Source organism: Rutilus rutilus, assembly GCF_951802725.1.
Source record: "Rutilus rutilus genome assembly, chromosome: 7".
Lineage (NCBI taxonomy): Eukaryota > Metazoa > Chordata > Actinopteri > Cypriniformes > Leuciscidae > Rutilus > Rutilus rutilus.
The window spans coordinates 43,022,553-43,045,515 of NC_140221.1; the positions used below are offsets into that span (position 1 = coordinate 43,022,553).

Genomic DNA, 22,963 nt, shown 5'->3' on the forward strand with positions numbered 1-22,963 from the left:
TATGGATACACCGTAATAACATGGGAATGGTTGGTGATATTAAAGTCCTGTTTGTGGCACATTAGTATATGTGAGGGGGCAAACTCCTCAAGATGGGTGGTGATATATACATATACTAATGTGCCACAAACAGGACTTTAATATCACCAACCATTCCCATGTTATTGCGGTGTATCCATATAAATGGCCCGCCCTGTATATATACAGTACAGGCCAAAAGTTTGGAAACATTACTATTTTTAATGTTTTTGAAAGAAGTTTCTTCTGCTCATCAAGCCTGCATTTATTTGATCAAAAATATAGAAAAGAAAATGTAATATTGTGATATATTATTACAATTTAAAATAATTGGTTTTCAATTTATTATACTTTAAATTATCATTTATTTCTGTGATGCAAAGCTGAATTTTCAGCATCATTACTCCAGTCTATCACATGATCCTTTAGAAATCATTCTAATATGATGATTCATTATCAAAGTTGGAAACAGTTCTGCTGCTTAATATTTTTTCATAACCTGTGATACTTTTTTAGGATATATTTGATGAATAAAAAGTAAAAAAAAAAAAAAAAAAAAAAAGAAGAAGAAGAAGTAAATGTTTTAAAAATATAAATATTTTGTAACAACAATATACACTACTGGTCAGTAATTTTTTTTCTTTCTTTTTTTGAAATAAATCAATACTTTTATTCAGCAAGGATGTGTTAAATTGATAAAAAAGTGATAGTAAAGAAGATTTATATTATTAGAAAATATTTTTTTTATTTTTAATAAATGCAGTTCTTTTTAACCTTTTATTCATCAAATATATTAGGCAGCAGAACTGTTTCCAACACTCATAATAAATCAGAATATTAGAATGATTTCTAAAGGATCATGTGATAGACTGGATGTCACATGTAATGATACTGAAAATTCAGCTTTGCATCTCAGAAATAAATGAGAAAAAATTTGATATAAAATGACTGTAATACAATAATCTAATATTTATAACATAAATGTATCATTAAGATTTTTTTAATATTATATAATGTTTTGCAGTATGGTAATTATAATGAATTATAATGCAAATATTAAACACTGATGGTAAAATTAGGATATATGATATCAATATTGTTTGATACAGTATATAGTAGGCTACTTGCATTTATCGCCCCAACTTATTATAGCCTATTGTTTTCAATCACTTATGCTTGCACTATATTCATAAGTCAATGGATAAAACCTTCTGCTAACTGAATATATTTAAATATCTATGGTAAGTTTGACAAACAACACTTCAAAAGTGCCACAAAAGTACCATGGTAGGCCTACTCTGCCATAATACTAAGGTATATTTTAAAGTATATCATAATCTGATTCCACAACTACCATGCTACCACCACAATTCTTTTTTCTTTTCTTTTTTTTTTTTTTTTTTGGTGAGGGTTTACTACCATAAAGTATTTTTTTAGGGTATGGTATTCTACTTGTACTATAGGAGTTCCATGGTATTCTGGGACAGTAGGCATACCATAAATACCATGGTACATGAATTTCAGTCCAATTCCCATTCATCACTGACTGTGCCATTGTATTGCCACAGTATTCTATACTTATTCTAAACATCTTAGGTTTGCACGTCAATCAACTTTGATGGATGAATAGAATACATTCCACAATTCACTGACTTCCAACCATCTCAGTCACGCACATTTCAGATGTGAATGACAGACAGACCTGCCAAACCAGAGGAGAGTTTGAACGCGTCCCGTGTGCGTGACGTCACCGCCCCACGTCAGCACCTTGCGGAAATACATACCGCTGCGAGAGAACGGGTCGATCGGAACCAGCACTCGAGATGTTTTCACACTCCAATAGAGAGTTTCAAATCTAAATTAACGCATCATTATCTAGTCACGCCACTAGTTGAGTTTGTGCACTTGTTCTCCCATCCGGTGCCGGTTCCGGTTAACAGGCGCAACGGGAAAAAGAGGGACAAAATGTCCCTGTTCCAGTCAGCGCTCGATTTCCTGGCCGGGCCCGGCGGATCCGTCGGTGCCGCAAGCCGGGATCAGAACGACTTCGTCGGGCAGGTGGTGGAGCTCGGAGAGCTGAAGCTCCGGATCAAACGAGTCATTGCGGAAGGTAAAAGAATCATTCAAAATAGCATCAGGCTAGTCATGCTAACCTGGGTTTATGTTACTAACATGTATTTAATTTAAAACAGCTGTGAATTTGACTGTATAATGTCCATAATATATTGTTATTCACACATATAAACATTGACTTTAGTGTATATGTGTTTATTTGGGAATTTAGCATAATGACAATTGACTAAAACTCGCTGGCTAAGTTGTTAGCAAGTCACTTGGCTGTGATACACCTGACATGAACCCATATATTTCATATGCTAGTCTGTATGTTCTTGAGGCATTTAGACATATGCATGCAGTCATTCAATAGCACATTTATATAAATTGCCATGCCAGGTAATAGTTCATATTTATGTTATATATGTTGATCTGTATTTAACTGCTCTTATATATGTGTGTATGTGTGTGCAGACTGCACCATGGTATTTACATGGTACTCTGTGGTAATTCAAAGAGTATTTTGATATATGTTCATAATAACATGACCTGACCATGGTATGTTTTGTTAGTGGCCTCTCATCCCTTTAAAAAAGCACTATGATAGTACCATGGTATCACTATTTAGTGCTGTGATGCATTGAATGGTACTGAATTTCACAAATTTACATCATATTCAAAGTACTATGTTTTCCAATAAAGTCTCATGTGTGTCAGATGACACATTTTATAAGAGTTCTGTTCGCTTGTGCTTGAAAGACGCATACATGCAAAATGATGTCAAAATGCCCACCTCTGCAAGCGTGTTTGTAAAGTCATAAGCACAGTCACTTATGGCTTACGTGAAATTGAACAATTGAGGGGGAAAAAAAGGATGCCTATCATTATATTTGGTCTTAAAGTGACAGCAGCTCAATATTCCTGCTGCAATTCCATTAATGTTAATCATCTTAACAATTAAACAACAAAATACAGAGAGAAAGTCACTTTTGTAGCTTTAACAAATATTCATTATATTTAATTTATACAGTTTACATTTAATTATACAATTTCTGTACCTGAATACTGTAAGACCTACCAAATAGAGCTGTTCAAGTCATCTGGTGAAATTGGTTTCAAATTGCAGGAAAACAAGATATTGCAATGTCAGTTGTTTCCAATATCGTATGTATATAAGCTTTTCATAATGTCGGTCTATATTGTGTATGAACTGTATAAAATTATACAATATCGTTCAAAGGTTTGGGACTGGTTCCATTTTTATGTTTCTGATAGAAGTCTCTAATGCTCACCAAGGCTGCATTTATTTGATAAAATACAGGAAAACAGTAATATTGTAAAATATTCTATATTATATTTGAATGTTTTAAAGTGTAATTTATTCAAAGCTGAATTTTCAGCATCATTACTCCAGGCTTCAGTGTCACATGATGATCCTTCAGAAATCATTCTAATATGCGGATTTGCTGCTCAAGAAAAAATTCTTCTTATCAATATTGAAAACAGCTGTGCTGCTAAATATATTTATAGAATTTTATGCATTTTTTTCAGAATTCTTTGATGAATAGAAGGTTTGTTTTGACAAGGAAATCTTTGTAAGAGGACAAAAGTCTTTGCTGTCACATTTTATCAAATGAATGTGCCCTTGCTGAATAAAAGTACAAGTAAAAGTGCAAATTGTTGTACTACATTATTTGATATATGTTCATATTTTGACGTTATATCCATATAGCCATGTTCATATGTTGATTGTTGTGTATTTTGCTCAGCTCAGACCATTTGAAATCTGTGAGATCAGTGTATGTCCATAAACCCTCATATAACTGGCTCAGGTGTGTTGACATCTACAGGCCTCGAATGGAAACAGAGGGCATTCTGGGTAAACAGGAATGATTTACGTGGTGGTGGTTCGAGGTCCAGGCTGGTAAACTGAAAGTTGGACGTTTGAACGATCCCAACCTCAGGTTTCTGTCTGTGTAATGACTGCACTGCCTGTTGCTTTGGATGAAAGCATCATTTTAAATGACAAAGTATCTGACTCAGTGTTGTTTGCATAGCTCTGTATTCATTGCACCTCTTTGTTCTTTGTATCGTATGACATTTCTGGACTGTAATGTTGGCGGGAATTTGTTTCCAGAGAAGTGAAATGAAAATGTTTTGGGCTCGCTATACTTCGTATTTACCTGAGGTCTCTTGCTCTGCATCTGTTACTGTGTTTTGCACCGTTCTTTTGTGCACTGTAACGTGAAACTCGAAAGCTTCTTTTGAGTCGTGCAGCCTGACTCAGGCCTCCGCCGGTATTCATTTACTCCGTTGCCATGGTTACAGGTCGTTTTGGTCACTTGAGGATTGTTTCACAAGTGTTCATAAATACCTGTCATTGTCACTTTTTGTTCATGTAAAGACATACACTCCCTGTGCGTAGTTGACTTGATACAGTCAGTCAACATCTGTTCATGGAGCCATACTTTTAATGCTTTATTATTGTTCATTTTAATAATCAGTCAGGCACATTCTCATATTTCTATAAAAAAATTCTGGAGTGGAACAACAGAATTTTTGGAAGATGTGAAATGGACATTTTTTATCTTTATGTATTCATGCATAAATTAATTGAGAGCCCTTTTTACTTTCTTAATACCTTAAAATCATTAGTGCATGCATATTATATTAAAATGACTTGCTTTTCAACAAACAACAAAGATCAGGGACTCACAAACTTTTTAGTCAGCTGAACACCTTTGACCTAAAATATTTACTTGAAGTACCCTCTGCATTTTTAATCTAATATTTAATTGATTTAAAGACACATTTCAATGTATCTTTATTCTTGGTTCTCTGATGTCAGTTAATGGTTGCATTATTATGCAGGGAAATAAATACTATATATATATATATATATAATATATATATTATTATTATTATTTTATTTATTATTATTATTATTATTTTATTTTTTATTATTATTATTATTTATTTTTTTATTATTATTATTATTATTTATTTTTTTATTATTATTATTTTTTTTTTAAATATATATTATTTTTTTTCAGTAAGTTTTGTTTTAATTTTTTTTGTGGACACTTTAGTTCGGGAACACAATTTTCCCTCAATAAACTCCTAATTTACTTCTTATTAATAGTTAGTACGGTAGTTGTTAAGTTTAGGTATTATAGGATTATGTTCAATATGATCATGCAGAATAAGGCATTATTATGTGCTTTATAAGTACTAATATCGTAGTAATATGCATGCTAATAAGCAACTAGTTAATAGTGAAAATTGGTCCCCAAACTAAAGTGTTACCATTTTTATTTTAAAGTTATTTATTTTACTTTTACTTTTAAATAAATGTAGCTTTTTTCACCAACCCGTGTAAAAGCTATCGGTTAATAATTATTGGTTAATGTATTAGGAAGATGATAACCCTATAATCGATATTGTTCGATATATTCACACTTTCCTGCTTTTACTTGTTTACACTTTTCAGTAATTAATTAAATATTGGGTCTACGGATAAATGGCAAAAGTGTTGCAAATTTCCAATTTATATACATTATTTCTTGTTTTTAAGATTTATTTATCCGTTCTATTTAGTTATGTTTTTACATTTCAGCCATAAAATGTCAATTAGGTGTTTTTAAATGTCATTTCTAGTGTTTTCTCCACGGCTCTGACTCTTGCTGAAACGTTGTGTAAAATGGTTGCTTGCGCTATGCGAAGAGACAACGATCCTATCAGTGTTTCATTAATGTTGTGTCAAAGCTGCAGTCGTAATGAGATCATTCTTTCTGTCTCTCTCTGTTGAATAATGACTTGCTGAAGGCAGACGTTTCTTTCTGTGTGAATGTTACATGCATAGACGTAAATGAATGAGTCAGTATTCCAGAGGATTTTATAGCGCGTCAATTACTGACTCTCACATGCTTTTTAATAGACCGATTCTAGAGTAGTCTGTGTTTTCGGAGATCAGCTGTCTCACGTCCTGTTTGTGCCACAATGACAAGTCAGCACAAAACTGAATCTGCCAAAATCTCATTCAGATTGGTGACCCTAAAATAAACCTAATGATGCAAAATGTTCCCTCTCTTTATAGGTGGCTTTGCGTTCGTGTATGAAGCCCAGGATTTGGGCAGCAGTAAGGACTATGCTCTCAAGGTATGATGACCTCATCACACACCAAACGTTGACATTCAGATTGTTTCAGATGATCAATACTGACTGCCATTATATGTGCTAATGAAGTTAAAGGTGCTTCTACATAACAGTCTTCAAAGAGCAATTTTCACCCCCTTGGAGATTTTTACAAATCTTTATTTTAGCGTTTTTATCCATATATGATCATAAAACAGTGCTGTTATTGTAAACTTAGACTAAAACATAATAAATATTAGACTTCAACTTAACATTTATATTCAGTTAATTTCAGTTAAAGTTTTTTTTTTCTTGGCAACTAACTGACATAAGTTGAAGTACTAAAATTACTTAAAACTGAAATAAAAATAAATTAAGCCTAAATATTTATATATATATATATATATATATATAAAAAAAAAATATATATATATATATTTGTGTGTGTGTGTGTGTATATTTGTGTGTGTGTGTGTGTGTGTGTGTGTGTGTAAGAAAATTACAAATAATAATAATAAAGTTTAAAAAAAAAATTCAATATTTAATTTAAATCTAATTCATAATATGAATAAATACTAAAATAGTATATAAATAATACTGAAATAATATGTCCATATAAGAACTCGTAAAACATCATCCATTCATATCAAGTACTTAAACCCATAATGTATGAGATAGACCTAGAATAAAATAGTATATCAGTGGTTACATAACATACACAAAATATGGAAATTCACTTTAGACTCATTTATTCGCCCTGATATTTTAAGCATTTTGGGAATTTTTGTTACTTTTTTGGGGTAATTTTGCCTTTTGTCAACGGGTTTAAAAAATATGTTTAAAGTATGTTTTTATTTGTTTGTGTGCAGAGACTTCTCTCCAATGAAGAGGAGAAGAACAAAGCCATCATTCAGGAAGTCTGCTTCATGGTAACAGTTAAACGTTTTTAACCCTTAAATGCATAAATATTCTACCGGATCTATATCTAACACGTATGACTCTTTAACTTCTGATATTATAAAAACAATTACAAAAGACTCAAATAAAACATATTTCAATACCTTTTGTTACTTTGAAGTGTTCAATCTGTTATAAAATGTTGACGCATCTGTCATCGTCAGAGCTTATTTCCCCAGTGCATTCAGCATTTGGCTCCTATTCTCTCAACCATATTCTTAAAACTATTATTTTCAACGTCTTCAAAATCAATATTTTGACAGCTTCTTCACCAGATCCACAGTCAAGTGACAGTGACGCTAATATTTGATAGTGGTACAGTCCTTGCTCTGGATTAAATCGCTGAGCCATTTCAAGTTTTGATCATGATAGTTGTCCATTCTTTTGTTTTATGCCTGCAGTAATTATGAGTGAAACATGACGTCATCATTGTGTTTCAGAAATTGCCACCTTGAGTAGTAAAGGTGAATTGGACTTATTGAGTCAACAGAGATTCAATTATTGTTGCGCAGAAAAAAATACTTACACTATTACATACCTTGGGTCGCTAGCGATCCTATACACTTTTTACAAAATTTTTTTTAGAAAACGGACATTCTTTTATAATAATTTTTTTTCTTGATGTACTGTTTATGATGAATAGATTGAGGAATACTAAGAAAGTTGATGTCTAACTTTTAAAAAACGAATGAGGAGGAGGGTAGTGAATAACGTCCCGGGTCGATAAAGACCCGATGTATGCGTTTACGGGTTCATTTAACAAGTTAACTACATTATTACGCAATGTCCTAACTAGGCACAGTTTTTGGTTACACTTTAGCTTAAGGTGTCCATAGTACAGTGTAATTATACATTTAATAACCGAGTAATAATAATTAACTACATGTACTTACTATAGGATTAGGTTTCGGTTCAGGGTTAGTTGCGTGTAATTATGCATAATTTATAGTTACTACTACAGTAATTACATGTAACGTGTGTAACAAGGACACTGTAAAATAAAGTGTTACCCAATTTGGTGAAGATGTTGCTGGCCAAAGCATCTCTTGCATTTTTCTTTCACTAGTTTGCAAAAAAAGAAAAGAAAAGAAAAGAAAAAGGAGCATTACCCAGTAAATTAAAACCTTTGTAAAAGCTATGTCCTTTGTGTTCTGTGTAGAAAAAGCTGTCTGGTCACCCCAACGTCGTGCAGTTCTGCTCCGCTGCGTCCATCAGTAAAGAAGAGTCGGACACGGGCCAGGCCGAGTTCCTCATCCTCACAGAGCTCTGTAGAGGTACGAGCACATCATCGCAAACGCACTGAAAATCATCAAGAAAAACACCTTCATGGAAAATTCATTTATGAATCAAATATTATTGTTATTTGCAGGTATCTAATGACAATTTTTTTGTATCTCAAAAAAATTACGTATTTTAAATATACAAATATTTATAATATAAATAAAAATTGCAATATTTAAAAAAATCTTTTTAAAATAACTTTTTAAAGAAATTGAAAAATAAAATTATTTTCTGCATTTCTCCTGTTCTCTAGTTGTCTAATAAACCTGGCGTTGTATATTACGAATGTTGTTGGCTCTTTGACACATTGCTTTTGTTCCTCTTTTGTAAGTCGCTTTTGTAAAGCGCCTGTTAAATACATAAATGTAAATAAATGTTAATATAAGAAGATCATGGCATTAATTTAACTTGACAGCCCTGTAACACACCTTAGCACAGTTCGGTCTCCGTTACTGGATGGATCTCTGATGTGCATTTTAACTCATATCTTTGGTTTGTAAAAAAAGAAAAAGGAAACTCTTGTCTGACTTAACACATTCCACTCTCTCCTTCTGACTTTCTGGCACTGGCGTCGGTTTCCTGTGTTCACGTTGACCTCCGCCCTCTGTTTCCTGCAGGCCAGCTGGTTGATTTTGTGAAGAAGGTGGAGCAGAAAGGGCCCATGTCATGTGACACAGTGCTGAAGATCTTTTATCAGTCCTGCCGTGCTGTGCAGCACATGCACAAACAGTCTCCACCAATCATACACAGGGACTTGAAGGTGAGGCTCCTCCCTCTTTCAGGCTGCAGGCGAAATCGTTGAATATGATTTATTTACAGAACTTCAACGTAAGATATGATCAAAGAAGTGTTTATTTATTTGATTATATGTAATAGGACTTTTAAATGTTTCGCATAAAAAATAATAATTTCAGTTAATAGGCAAATTTTTATTTTATTTTAGAATAATCATATTTTAATTTCCATTTCTTTATATATATATATATATATATATATATATATATATATATTTATATTTATTATATATATATATATATATATATTTTTTTTTTTTTTTTAATTTGATTAATTTATATGTATTTTTTATCTATATACACATTGTACAGTACAATGAAAAAAAAAAAATATATATATATATATTTGTTTGTTTTTTGCCATTTATATATTCTCAGCAGATGTTTTTTTACTGTATTTTTTTATTTATAATTAATTTGATTAATTTATATGTAATTTTTTATCTATACACATTGTACAGTAGAATGAAAAAAAATTGTGTGTGTGTATATATATATATATGTGTATATATATATATATATATATGTATGTGTATATGTATATGTATAAAAAATTAAGAGTTTATTGTGGTAAAAACACAGTAATACATGGCATTAGGTGACTTATTGCTTTAATAAATATGCACAACAATGTGTATATTCTCATTTGACCTGTTCTAAATGATCAAGTACACATTTCTTCTTCTCTGTAGATCGAGAATTTGTTGATCAGTCACCAGGGCACCATGAAGCTGTGTGACTTTGGCAGCGCCACTATTGTGGCACATTACCCAGACTACAGTTGGTCTGCTCACAAGAGATCTATGGTGGAAGATGAGGTGAGAAATGCTACAAAAAAAAAAAATCTTCTCCAAGCACCCATCCAGCTTTATGCTACATAAATATTAGTACCAGGTTAACATCATCATGACATCGTTGTCCTCTGGTTGGTTCGTTTGGCCATAGTTTTGATTGTGATTCATGGATTGTCACAATAATTGTGGAAATTATTACATTGTTATGTGGCCAGAGAGAAATATTTTGCAGTGATTATATTAAAATCTCTGGCTATTTCCCGTGGAAGCCTTCACTGATTTAATTGTTTTTGTTGATTAAATTAGTTTGTTTGGTTTCTGCTCCTCTTAAATCAGTTATTGGTAGTAAATTGAAACCCACGCAATGCACAAAGCCCGCCATTTCTCTTTACGTGAATGTATGTTTGTGCTTCTTCAGTGGATGTGCATTTTTGTAAGAACCCAATGAGGACCAATTTTAGCATTTTACAACCTAGCAAAGTTTTAATTTTTTTCTTCTACTGTTGTGTTGTTGTGTTTAGTATGTAGATGCACATAGACGCTCTGTTATGTAGTGGAAGATAAGAATTTAATACTTTTATCCCACAAGGATGCATTAATTTGTTTGCAATAAATATATTTATAATTATTCAAAAGACGCTTTCAAATAAATGCTGAACTTTTTATTCATCAAAGAATCCTGAAAATATTTAATGCGGTTTCCTCAAAAATATTAAATGACTGTTTTCAACATTGATGATAATAATAATTAATAATAAATGTTTCGTAAGCAGCAAATCAGCATATTAGAATGATTTCTGAAGGATCATGTGACACTGAAGACTGAAGTAATGATGCTGAAAATACAACTTTACCATGACAGGAATAAATTACATTTTAAAATATACTGAAATAGATTTGTTTGTTTTTTTAATAATATTTCACAGAATTCTTTCCAAAAAAAAAACGCTTGCACAATAGTGTGATCTGTTGAGCAAGGCCCATTTATTTCTCATAAATTATTTCTCTGAATCCACAAACGCACATCTTTTAACATGAAGGCCCACTAAATTATAAATCATTTCTCTTTCTTATTCTCTGTTTATCTCTCAGATCACTAGAAACACGACTCCAGCATACAGAACACCAGAGATGATTGACCTGTATTCCAACTACCCAATAAACGAGAAACAAGACATATGGGTGAGTTACGTGTATGACTTAATCCACATCATCTGTGCTAATTTGGTGGGGGAAATCCCATTGGAAAAATAAGAAGTCTGAAAAGGAAAGTTGATTTAGTGACAAAGGAAGTTGATGCAAAGTTTTAATGAAAGATTACTTTTTTGGTCCAAACCAGGTTTGAGGCGAGAAGGCATCAGATAATCAATTATTTTTTGTTTCAACAAGTGGTGCACAGCAAAAGTACATTTTGTTTGTTTCTCCACATTGCTGTATTTTAAACGTTAAATAAGTTCTGACTTCCAGGTTTTGATATGGCGCATTAGCATTACTTGTCATAGCACCTGGTTAGGAGGACGCAGTGTAACAAGAACACACACCTTTTCTCACTGCAGTTATTGTTGGTTGTTTTTAAAGAGTCTTGGTTTGTTCCCTATAGGCTCTGGGCTGCATCCTGTACCTGCTTTGTTTTAAGCAGCACCCATTTGAAGATGGAGCCAAACTTCAGATAGTAAACGGCAAATACAACATTCCACAAAATGACATCAAGTACACAGTCTTTCATCAACTCATCCGTAAGTATCCCGCAGGCGCTTAGCTGCATTCCCTCTTGCCAAAATCTCTCCTACTTCATACTGTCATTTTGCTCCTGAATGCAGTTGTGTGAAAAAAGCCTTGTGTGTTTGTTCCAGGATCTATGTTGAAAATCAACCCAGAGGAACGTCTGTCGATCAGCGAGCTTGTTAACCAACTGCAGGAGATCGCTGCAGCCAGGAACGTCAACCCCAAATCTCCCATTACTGAGGTACAACCTGAGGGTCTCTTAGATCAGGTCTTCACTAGTCATTCATAGGCTGCTGATAAATATGTGATGCAAGAGTTTATAACGGGCAACCAAAATGGGTCTTATAATGGAATGACCTCTTCTGTTAATCTGCCAAGGCGACAAGGTTATTATGATTAAAAAAATGTACCGAACAGTGGAAGAATAATTAATTAATCAGCCAGACTGATTAATCTGTCAGACTGATTAATAGTCATTTTGAGATCATGACATCAGCCGATAACTGTATCCACTTTGTAGATTAACCAAGGGCCTGTTTACACCTGGTCACTTCATGCGTTTTTACTGATCGGATCTGATTTACTCATGGCCCAAATAAATGTGTCTCCGCCAAACGAGTATAAATACGATCTTCAATACCTGAGCTATATTCAAATTTAACGGGGTTCACATCGACGAAAGCAACAGATATGAGCTGTATTTTATTTATCATCAGCTAATTTCAAGATCAAAGACCGCAATAGGAGAGCGAGCGGCATCAGCACTGGTAAGATCATTTAGTCTCTCTACTTTAAATGAAGACGATTGTGTGTTGAGCGTCTGCGACTTAAAGGCACAATATGTAAGATTTTTAGATTCAGATATCCCAAAATCACTGGAACAATGTTAGGTAACACTACTTTACAGTGTCCTTGTTACATATGTTACATGTACTTACTAGGGCTATCAATCTTCCTCTATAATACCATTCGAATTCCATTCCTTATTTTATTTAATATTCGAATAATATTCGAATATTAAATGCTCAAATTCATCCTATTATTAATATTTACGACATTACACAGTCTTATGGATCGTCAATGCGTGATGTTGATCGGTCTCATATCTTCACAGATAAACCGTCAGTTTGTCTGTTATTGCCTTTTGGCGGACAGCTGGTAGCAGTTGAGCCCCGTGATGAGGAGAGAGGCAGAACATAAGTAATTCTTGCCTGTTTTAGCGGCGGTTCCTCGGACAGATCGCCTAGCTTGTCAGGTTGTAAGTTGTCATAAAAAAAAAACTTATATTTTCCTCTCCGTTTTGGCCTTCCGTCCACAATGAGACGGCGTTTTTATTAATGAAAACGCACTCCAAAGTGGATATATTTGAAGACGCCGTTTTCACGTTGTAATGTTGGACTGAGAATCAAATTGTTGATCTCCGTTACCGTGGAGACATTCCTCTCCGCGACTTTTGACAGTTGTTATGATGATACAGCGTGGATAACGTGCACAATTGTGTTACGATTCAAAAACTTTATTGTTTATCAGACGAAACAAAAGCATTTAATTTTCACATGTGTGTGCCAAGGCGGCGAGAAAGGCAAGATTGCATTAAAAAATATATATATACATAAAAAAGCAATATTCGAATAGGAACTTCAGCATTCGAATAGTATTGATTTTTTTTAATATTCGAATTATATTCGAATTTCGGAATTCGTTCCAACAGCCCTAGTACTTACCATAGTAATAACAGTAAATTATGCATAATTACATGCAACTAACCCTCAACCAAACCCTAATGCTACCCTAACCCTATAGTAAGTACATGTAGTTGCTTAATATTACTCAGTACTTGCATATATAATTACACTGTAACAATGACACCTTAAAATAAAGTGTAACCCAATGTTATATATTTTTTTGACTTGTGCACTTATATTATCCCAAATGTTTCCGACAATGTTTAAATCCAGAGAAATCTGCAGTTTTAACCAGGAGTGTGTCTTTGTGTCTCCTGTCAATGACTTCATATCTGCGTTACCCTCGATTTCCAGTTTTACTTTCGTAGAAAACATGGAAACACCAAAGATGCTTTAATATATTATGTGCTTTATTAGACAGGTGAGCAACTGTTTGGATACATTTATCAACGGGAAACAAAACGAATTGTTATATAGCTCAGCACTGTTAGTCTTATTGTTTGAACCTCTTTGTTTCCTTGATTTTCCACGAGTAACATGTTTATGCCTCAGAGACAACACTATCTTGTCAAGTGGCTAGCATGGCAAAATCAGAGAGCGCTTTCTTCATCATTATGAATTGCATGTCATTTAGCAACAGGTCATCCAGCTTTTATTAATATGATATTCCATATCGATCTAGCTTACTGCAAAGTGCAACAAGTGTCTCATACCAGCCACCGAATGCACAGAGTAACGCACAGAGAACGGTGTTTCGCGCGGCTCTCTCTCATTAGAGAGAGCCTGTTACTACAGTAATGTTAATAAAACTTACATACATTAGCTCATCCATGAACATGATTTCTGCCCGAGTCCGTCGGATTGCTTTCCATCGGCTGTGGAGGTAAAGATGACAACTCCCATGATTCCACTCTCACGGCATCATCAATCTATGCCTTTGTTTTGAACAAGCGACCTCTAGCGACGAAAAAATTACATATTGTGCCTTTTATTTCCGGCAGTTGGTGCGTCTGCTTGCTGAAGAGATACTCGGCTGCTCATCTGTCTTATCTGGCTATAACATGTTATACAGCCTATAACATGCTCTCACATGTTTATTTTTGTAACATTTTGAGAGGAGTAAATATTTACATGTGTAAATATTTTAAATATGTGGTTACAACAACCAGATCCATTTACACTTGGTATGCGTCTCAGACCACCTCCTGAAGTGGTTTGAGTGGTCGGATTAAAGCAACACCAAAGATTCTTTTGTACCTCAAAATAATGTTTCCAAAATCGTTTCAGTGGTTCATCAACTCGTAACAGGGGGAACGGCACTTCTGCGTTCGCTTTTTCGACCCGCTATCGGCTATAACCGCACTATGCAAGTCTGCCAGATCGGGTAGCGGATCTGTAGTTTGAATGAGACATAAAAAACTACAATTTTGACTTGCTTTATGGCAAGCGTTATGATAGCAAAAAAATAGCAAGCAATGTCATTATTTAGTTTTTCTTTGTTTCTGATGTCGCAATACATCATACTTTCATAAAATCATGCAACATACTCTACCTTGTCTGTGGACATCGTTATTTCCAAAGCTGGTGCTGGATAAACAAATAGCGTGCGTGCGACGGTAGGCTAAATTATTTTCGACTGCGGTAATGGGCAATTCCGCTTCCAACCTGTAGGGGGACCGAAGAGGAAAAGTGCTTTGGTGTTGCTTTAAAATCCGTCATTTACACCTGGTCTTTTCACGATTGGATGGCTATCCGATCAGAGAAAACGCATGAAGTGATCAGGTGTAATATAGGCCCCAAGATGTAAGCTGGTCTTATGTCAGTTGTAAAGATATAACAGCATTTTTTTTAAGTGAAGTGACGTGAAGGCCAAGTATGGTAATTGATAACCCATACTCGAAATGTATCCTCTGCTTTTAATCCATCCAAGTTAGTGCACACAATTTTTGAGTAGTGAACATACACACACTGCAAACTGACACACACCCGGAGCAATACCATGGTATTGATATTAATAAATAATATTGATAATACACAATATACACATGACATTTAAATACATTACATATATTAATATTCTGTGCAAATTAAAAAAATATATAATTAGCAATCATTCAATTATTGCAAGTAGTATGTGTATATATGTGAAATCAAAAATCACCCTCTTGGCTCTCTATATATCAGCACGCACGTGCCATTGAAAAAGCCACTATGATCTGCCACTACTGTCACTTCATCTTAATTTTAGTAAACTCTTTGCGAGCTCCTGTTTGATCACCAGACTGGTGTGGTTGGTTGAATGAGGCTCTTTGGGTGCTTCATTTAAAACAGACCCCTCATTCTTTCACACTCTCTCTCACACACACACACAAACACACACACACGCAGAGACGAGCAGAGTCCCACATACTGATCGCAACTCTCTGAAGGGCCATTTAGAGACACCGCCGCTCTCTTCCTTTCGAGTTCTGTCCTTCTTTCCTCTCCTCCCTCCATGACCTCCTGGAGACAAAGGAGCATCTCATCCCTCTTTTTATCTCTGACCTAATGGCCGCTGATCTCACTACATAAGACAGAAACAGGGACTGGTAAACAAGTGGGAGGACAAGAAAAGGATTGGGCTGTTCCAGCCATGTTTGTTCGAAAGAAGTCTGATTTGGACTAACAAATCATGGATTCATAATTAATTATGCATGTGTTTGTTGATCTGGTTAAGAGCATCCATACAGCGTGTTTGCATGCAGAAGTCAGTGTAATGGTCCTGTGTGCACACATAGTGGAGAGGGCGGCTTTAGATGCATCTGATCTGGGTTAAGAAGGGGTTTCTCTCTGGATTAAAGTGATTACCACCAACAGCCAGAAGCAGAAACACACACACACACACACAGAGCCTGCAGCGATCGAGTCGAGTCGAGTCGATCGACTAGCGTTCAGATCCACGAGTTTTCTGGAGTCTGGTTTCCTGCTTTTCTCTTGATGTGTGTGTGCATCGGACTGTTGTCCAGATGAGTCTGTTAGGTTCTTACTACTGTCTGAAGTCTGTGTATGATGGCTATGAATCCCTGCAGCTCCTGGAGCAGAACGGAGGTTTCGGGAACAACAGTGCACAGCTTCCCTCTCAGATCAACAACATAAACAACGCTGGTGAGTTCTGCATTCAACTCATTTTTTGGCAAGGCATTTTCTTTTTAGGTTTGTGTAGATTTGATATGTGGTTTCCGTCTTATTCAAATGTCATTCTTCCTTTGTAATTGATGTGATCTGTTGTCTGGAGTGATTTCACCCAGCGGTGAAGACTGTGCTGTTCAATCTTATCCTGTTGCAGGATCTGTTGATGCGCTGACATCCTGTGTTTACATGCATGACATTTTGCAAGTTTCTCTTTGTTTTCTGATGATGTTTTACCTTTTCAGTTCTTTAACACGCATATAGGTCATTATTTATTTTGGTTGGTTATTTTTTTGGTAATAATGTTTTTTTTATTAATAATATTTTTTTTTTTATAAATGTTTATTTGCTTAATTAAAAATAAATACATTTTTAAAATAATTTTTTACATAATTTTGTAAGATTATTAATTATTTTAATCAATGTTAATTTTTTTTTCTTAATATTTGTTATTTATTATTATTGTTTAATTGGTTAGTTATTTTTTGGGTGGGTTATTTATTAATGTTTGAGTGTTTGTTTTTTTAACTAACTAACTTTTTAGTTGTTTGGTTTGTTGTTTCTTTAGTCTTGTTGATTGGTCATTTATTTTTTATTCGTGTTTGTTTGTTGTTTTTAGTTTAGTTAATGATTGTTTGAGTTATTATCATTTGTTGTTGTTTTGTTTATTTGTTAATTATTTTTATTAGTTACTATTGTTTAATTGGATAGTTATTCTTTAGGTTATTCATGTTTAACAAACAAACATTAATAAACTAAAGAATAACTAACCAATTAAACAATAGTAACAAGTAATAACAATAATAAATTTATCTAACAAATATAAACAAACTTGTTTGTTTGTTGTTCATTTTTACATACAAGTTAACTTTAGTTACTGTTTGGTTATTAATTTATTTGTTATTTTTGATTGTTTTGTTAGTTATGTTGTTTAGTTTGTTAATTGTTATTCTTGTTAATTATTAGTTGGTTGGTTAGATTTTTTTCTTTTGGTTTGTTAATGGTTTCTTGTTATTTTTGTAGTTACAAGTTACATGACTTTTTAGTTAATTTTTGGTTTGTTAATGCTAGTTAGTTTAGTTGTTTTTGGTTGTTTCTTTAGTTAATCTTGTTGGTTGTTTGATTAGTTAGTACATAAACTCTTCTGTGAAATATTTCATCACCTGTATACCTTACTCTCTGTGAGTCCTTGTGTAGAGTAAAACTATTAACCTCTACTAATTATAGCATGCAGTGTATAATAATAATAATATAGACAAGTAATATCCGGCTCAGCTGTATTTTAAATTGTACACTTTGTTAAACCGCTAAAAAGCTCTTAATGCCACACATTAATGTTTTCAGGAACTGGCTGAGTTGTGTAAACACTGATTTCTGGCTTCAGACCCACCAGCTTTTGTGGTAATAAGAAGCACTTTGTTTGTGAGAGATTCATATCAAAGAGTATTGAAGCTTCTACAGGATACAGCGGCATCAGACATGTCATTATACTTTTGTTAAAACCTCACACAGTTTGAATGAGCTCTTCATGACGGCTTTAAGTTCATCGGCGTAAATTTTCACCTGACAGAAATTCACACACACACGTGCACACACACCCTCGCTCATGCCTGCTCTCACACACACACACACACACACACACACCACTAGACTTAATAGGGATCTGAGACGTGTTTCATCCTTCAGAATGCTGCTAGTTTCACAAGTATCTTGAACAGCAGTTCATTTTAAACTACATTTAGAGAATTTAGCTAGACAGTGTATTTTCAGCCAACATGATGTTTTCATGAGTGTAACCCTCCACTTACCATCATGCTGCCATAATACTGTACACAAACAGATAATGCCTCGTACACACCCCTGCCCCCATATTTACCCCAAGGGATGGTTTCTCTCTCTCCATGCTGTAAGAGGATTGACCTCTAGTCACCATCTGCTGAGTTTACTCTGATTTTCTAAAACGAACACAGTCAGAAAGTGATAATACTACTCATGCAACCACACACGCGATCCTGTCTCGATTTCAGTCCATTAAAAGGGTTATATTCTACACTTTTGTAGCATTTCCTTGTCCACTTGTAATGTTAAGCAAGATTTGTTGCACCACAAAAACTCTGCTTACTTTTATTCTTAGCTTCTGTTATCTTTGCATACTAACGTTTTTGTGTGTTAAAAATACAGTTGTTCATGGTATGTTCATTTTATTTATTGTTGAAATTAACATTAATAATTACGATTATTACGCTGTTTGTTCATGTTAACGAATTAGACCTTATTTGAAAAGTGTTAGCAATATACCTGAAGCTTATTTGTTCGAATCAAATGTATGTTAAAGTTGGTTAGCTTGAACAGATACAACATTAAAAAAAGGTTTCTTTTAGTAACTGTTGAAATTAACTAAGATTAATAAATTATGTTAGCTCATGTTAACAATTAAGACCTATTTGTAAAGTGTTACCAGTTAATCTTGTTAGTTGTTGGCTAATTAGTTAATTGGTTCATTATTTTTTGGTTTGTTATTTGGTTTTGCATTTCATTACAAAGGTGTGTGAATACTGAATAGGCATTTGATATGTATGGGTTTTATCATGTTATTGAATGTTAGGTTCAAATGCTAGGTTCAGATGATGGTCATGTTACATATAGCAAATGTGTTCAACTTTGCAGCTTGTTCTGGTTAAAGGCAGTCTACTCGGACTTGGAAGAGACCGTCAGATACCCAAGATACCAGATACTTATGTCATGAACCCCTTAAAGGGTTAGTTCACCCAAAAAGTTCAATTCTGTCATCATTTACTCACCCTCATGTCGTTCCAAACCCGTAAGACTTTCGTTCATCTTCAGAACTCAAATGAAGATCTTTTTAATGAAATCTGAGAGCTTTCTGTCCCTCCATTGACAGCTACGCAACTACCACTTTGACGCTTCAAAAAGTTCATAAAGAGATCGTGAAACTAATCCATATGAATTGAGTGGTTTAGTCCAAATTTTCTGAGGAGACTCGATCGCTCTATATGATGAACAGATTTAATTTAGACTCCTATTCACATACAAATATTAATTAAAGCACACATTAGATATGGCAAACGGAAGCTCAAGCATGTTCGCTTGACGTGTGAGAACCAATGAGGTTCATTCTCGTGTTACGCAGCACGTCTGAGCTTCAGCAAGAGGTTTATTTCTGCACATCAAGAGCTTCTGTTTGTGTTCGCTGCTAAATTTTTTATATGGATTCATATGGATTAGTTTTACGATCTCTTTATGAACTTTTTGAAGCGTCAAAGTGGTAGTTGCGTAGCTGTCAATGGAGAGACAGAAAGCTCTCAGATTTCATTAAAAAGATCTTCATTTGTGTTCTGAAGATGAACGAAAGTCTTACGGGTTTGGAACGACATGAGGGTGAGAAATGATTGACAGAATTTTCATTTTTGGGTGAACTAACCGTCTAAGATCCGATCATTTGAGTTTTAAAGAACTGTTCTTTGAGACGTGTTATGAGATGATACGAGTCATTGCATCGAGGCGTTTCTTGTGTGTGCATAAGTCAAAACATATTAAGCAAAACTATTCCTCTGTAAAATCACTTTTGACAAACGTTGGCCCGCAATTATGTGCGTGTTTGAATCTCCAGGTGTGTATGAGAACGACCCGGCCATGGGTGGAGGCTTCCTGGATATTCTGAAAGGAGGAACCGAAAGATTCCTCACAAACATCAAAGACACTTCATCCAAAGTCATCCAGTCAGTAGCCAGGTGAGCGACTCATTCACACTGCAGTTAAACACCCCTGCGGCTGTCGCACATTAACAAGTGCTTTGCTTGAGTATGTTTTGGCTTGCCTTGGTTTCGCTATGATGCATCACTTTTTCGCTGAGCCATTCACAGATTCAGCCGAATGAAGGAAGAGGTCGTAGTGGTGTACGAGAGAGTTCTAGTAATCTGCTGGTGGTTAATCTGATATCACCTAATCTAGCTCTCAAGCAATGCCACCCGCTGCTGACTCTGAGCGTGTTTTCTGAAGTCTGTGCTCTATTCTTGGTATTAATTCAGAGGCTCTTTTTCACGAGCTGAAGCATTTTAAGGCTTCAAAAACATGCTGTCCTGACATGAAGGCTATTTAAAAAGGTAGGCAGATTAATTAGGAAAGATTCATTTTGACAAATTCTGCACTACCGAATGCATCATTCACAGACCGAATGCATTGTGATTGGAAAAAACTAAACATTCAAGACAGAGGATGAAGCAAGAGTAATGTTATAATTAGCTAGAGTTAATGTTATTTATAAATATATTTTGCTTAATTTCCCAAAGAGAAAAAATTAAAAAGTATAATGTTAAAATTAAAAGTTAAGAGTATTATACCCTAACATTGCACTATATGCATTTGTATTTCTCAAATCAGTGTTACTTTAGCTTTATACTATAGTAGGTATTAATATTTTGCATTTTTTATATTTTCAGCAATTTTCTTTGCAATCTTTTGTCATTTTTATTATTTTAGTTTTTTATATATATATATATATATATATATTTCTATTTAGCTTTAATTGTTTTTTATTTCAGTTTTTGTTTTAGTAATTTTAATACTGCAACCTAATCTTATTTCAGTTAAGGCGCCCACACACTACAAGATAATCGGGCTGATTTTGGGCCCAATTCTCCCCCTCTGACAATCCTAGGAAAAGGATTTTGATCTTGATAGTTCTACAGATTATCTAATCAGATTTTCTTGTGGTGTGTGAAGTGTGTTAAGAGTGACTGAATTTGCTCGGAAAAACGTCAGAGCCAATCTCAAAACGTAAAAATCTAACATCTGCTTGGGGGGAACGCCTTGGACAAACGCACACACACTCTGTAGAAGTTACCACGAAATGATAACTAATCAGAAAGCGAGTTGAGGCAAAGAGTATAGAAGCCCAAGAGGCGAAACTCAATAGAACGCTCCATAGCAACAGTTGCCCCCATGACGTGACGGCGCGGCCGCCATTATGGACTGAAAACTGAAGGAAAACGCCGAAAAATAATGGGAGTCAATGGCACTGAAAAACTTAACATAACAAAAACTTAACATAACTTATTTTTTTCTGGCCGTCATATCTAAATATGAAAACAATTTAAAATACATTAATGAGGATGACCGACGTTAAATGACAGAAAATATACGTCTATGTGTTGGTTATGCATGGCCTAATTACCCTTAGGAAAATAGTATTTTGGGACAAACTATTACTATAGAAATACTATAAGACTACTATAGAAATACTATAGCGGCTCTAGGATATTATAGAGGTATTACAGAACATAACAGAGCATAACCTACTTCTGTGATGTTCTGTAATACCTCTATAATATTTTAAAGCTGCTATAGTATTTATATAGTAGTCTTATCGCACTTCTGTAGTATGTCCCAAATTACTATAGTATTCCTATCAGATTACTATAATATTTTGTCCCAAAATAATATAAGATTCCTATAGTACTTTTTAGTAAGGGTACGTCCCCCACCGAATCGGCTTCATTAGCCTACCACTTACGGTTTGCAAAGATACAATTATAAAATTACTGCAAAACTTTAATCTATCAATATTTATGTTCTATTATCCATTTTCCTTGTTATATGACTAACAGAAATTCATGAAATAATATAGGCTATAGGCAGACACACAGTGATAAGATATAAGTAATAAGATATTTATTCAAATGTTGATTTTGAAATTAGTGACCATCATATATATGATTTGGAAAAATAAATAAATACATAAATAAAATTATAAATGAACATTTCTAAAGACAGTTAATATTTTACATAGAATATCACAAAAATATTAACAACTTGTTTTTTCAACATCTTCAGTGAAAGTGCACACAGTGAACGTTTCAATGGCAAGAACAAAAACAATCTGTGAATGTCCTATTACAGGCGGAAAGGTACAAAAACGATGTGCAATCTAGCAAGTGCACACATTAACAGTACTAAAATGGATTTTGCCATTGACTGGTGCTAACGATTTCAGCAGCTTTCAGTCCATAATGGCGGACGCGCCTCCGCAGCGCCATCTACAGACTGTTACCCATAACACAACAGAGTTTCGCCTCTTGGGCTTCTATACTCTTTGGTTGAGGGAAGCTTAACAATATCCACGCCTTTATCCAAACCTTTTTCTTTTTTCTGCAAATTTTTTTTTGTGTAAAAAAGCAGTCCAAACGCTGTTATCGCCATTTTGTCTTGTCCGTCATCTGGCATGTTTGTTTACTCTAAAATCGCATTTGACTCTCAGATTTTGAAAATCGGATAAGATTTTAGTGTGTTCCAGCCTCCCATTTCTAACTTTCGTATTTCATGTAATATTTAT

The 22,963-nt window shown here is 34.3% G+C and overlaps 1 protein-coding gene across 4 annotated transcripts in view; it reads left to right on the top strand.

Annotated features, from left to right (window-relative positions):
- Nucleotides 1-1,776: 1,776 nt before the first annotated feature.
- gak (cyclin G associated kinase) overlaps nucleotides 1,777-22,963 on the top strand; it is a 45,161-nt gene continuing 23,974 nt past the window's right edge. For all 4 annotated transcript variants that reach the window (XM_084414568.1, XM_084414569.1, XM_084414570.1 and 1 more), the window contains exons 1-11: nucleotides 1,777-2,128; nucleotides 6,170-6,231; nucleotides 7,077-7,136; nucleotides 8,324-8,438; nucleotides 9,063-9,205; nucleotides 9,932-10,057; nucleotides 11,126-11,215; nucleotides 11,634-11,769; nucleotides 11,887-11,999; nucleotides 16,512-16,587; nucleotides 20,243-20,363. In XM_084414568.1, the coding sequence (XP_084270694.1) occupies nucleotides 1,984-2,128; nucleotides 6,170-6,231; nucleotides 7,077-7,136; nucleotides 8,324-8,438; nucleotides 9,063-9,205; nucleotides 9,932-10,057; nucleotides 11,126-11,215; nucleotides 11,634-11,769; nucleotides 11,887-11,999; nucleotides 16,512-16,587; nucleotides 20,243-20,363 (1,187 nt within the window). In that variant the 5' untranslated portion in view covers nucleotides 1,777-1,983. The remainder of the gene's footprint in view (nucleotides 2,129-6,169; nucleotides 6,232-7,076; nucleotides 7,137-8,323; nucleotides 8,439-9,062; nucleotides 9,206-9,931; nucleotides 10,058-11,125; nucleotides 11,216-11,633; nucleotides 11,770-11,886; nucleotides 12,000-16,511; nucleotides 16,588-20,242; nucleotides 20,364-22,963) is intronic.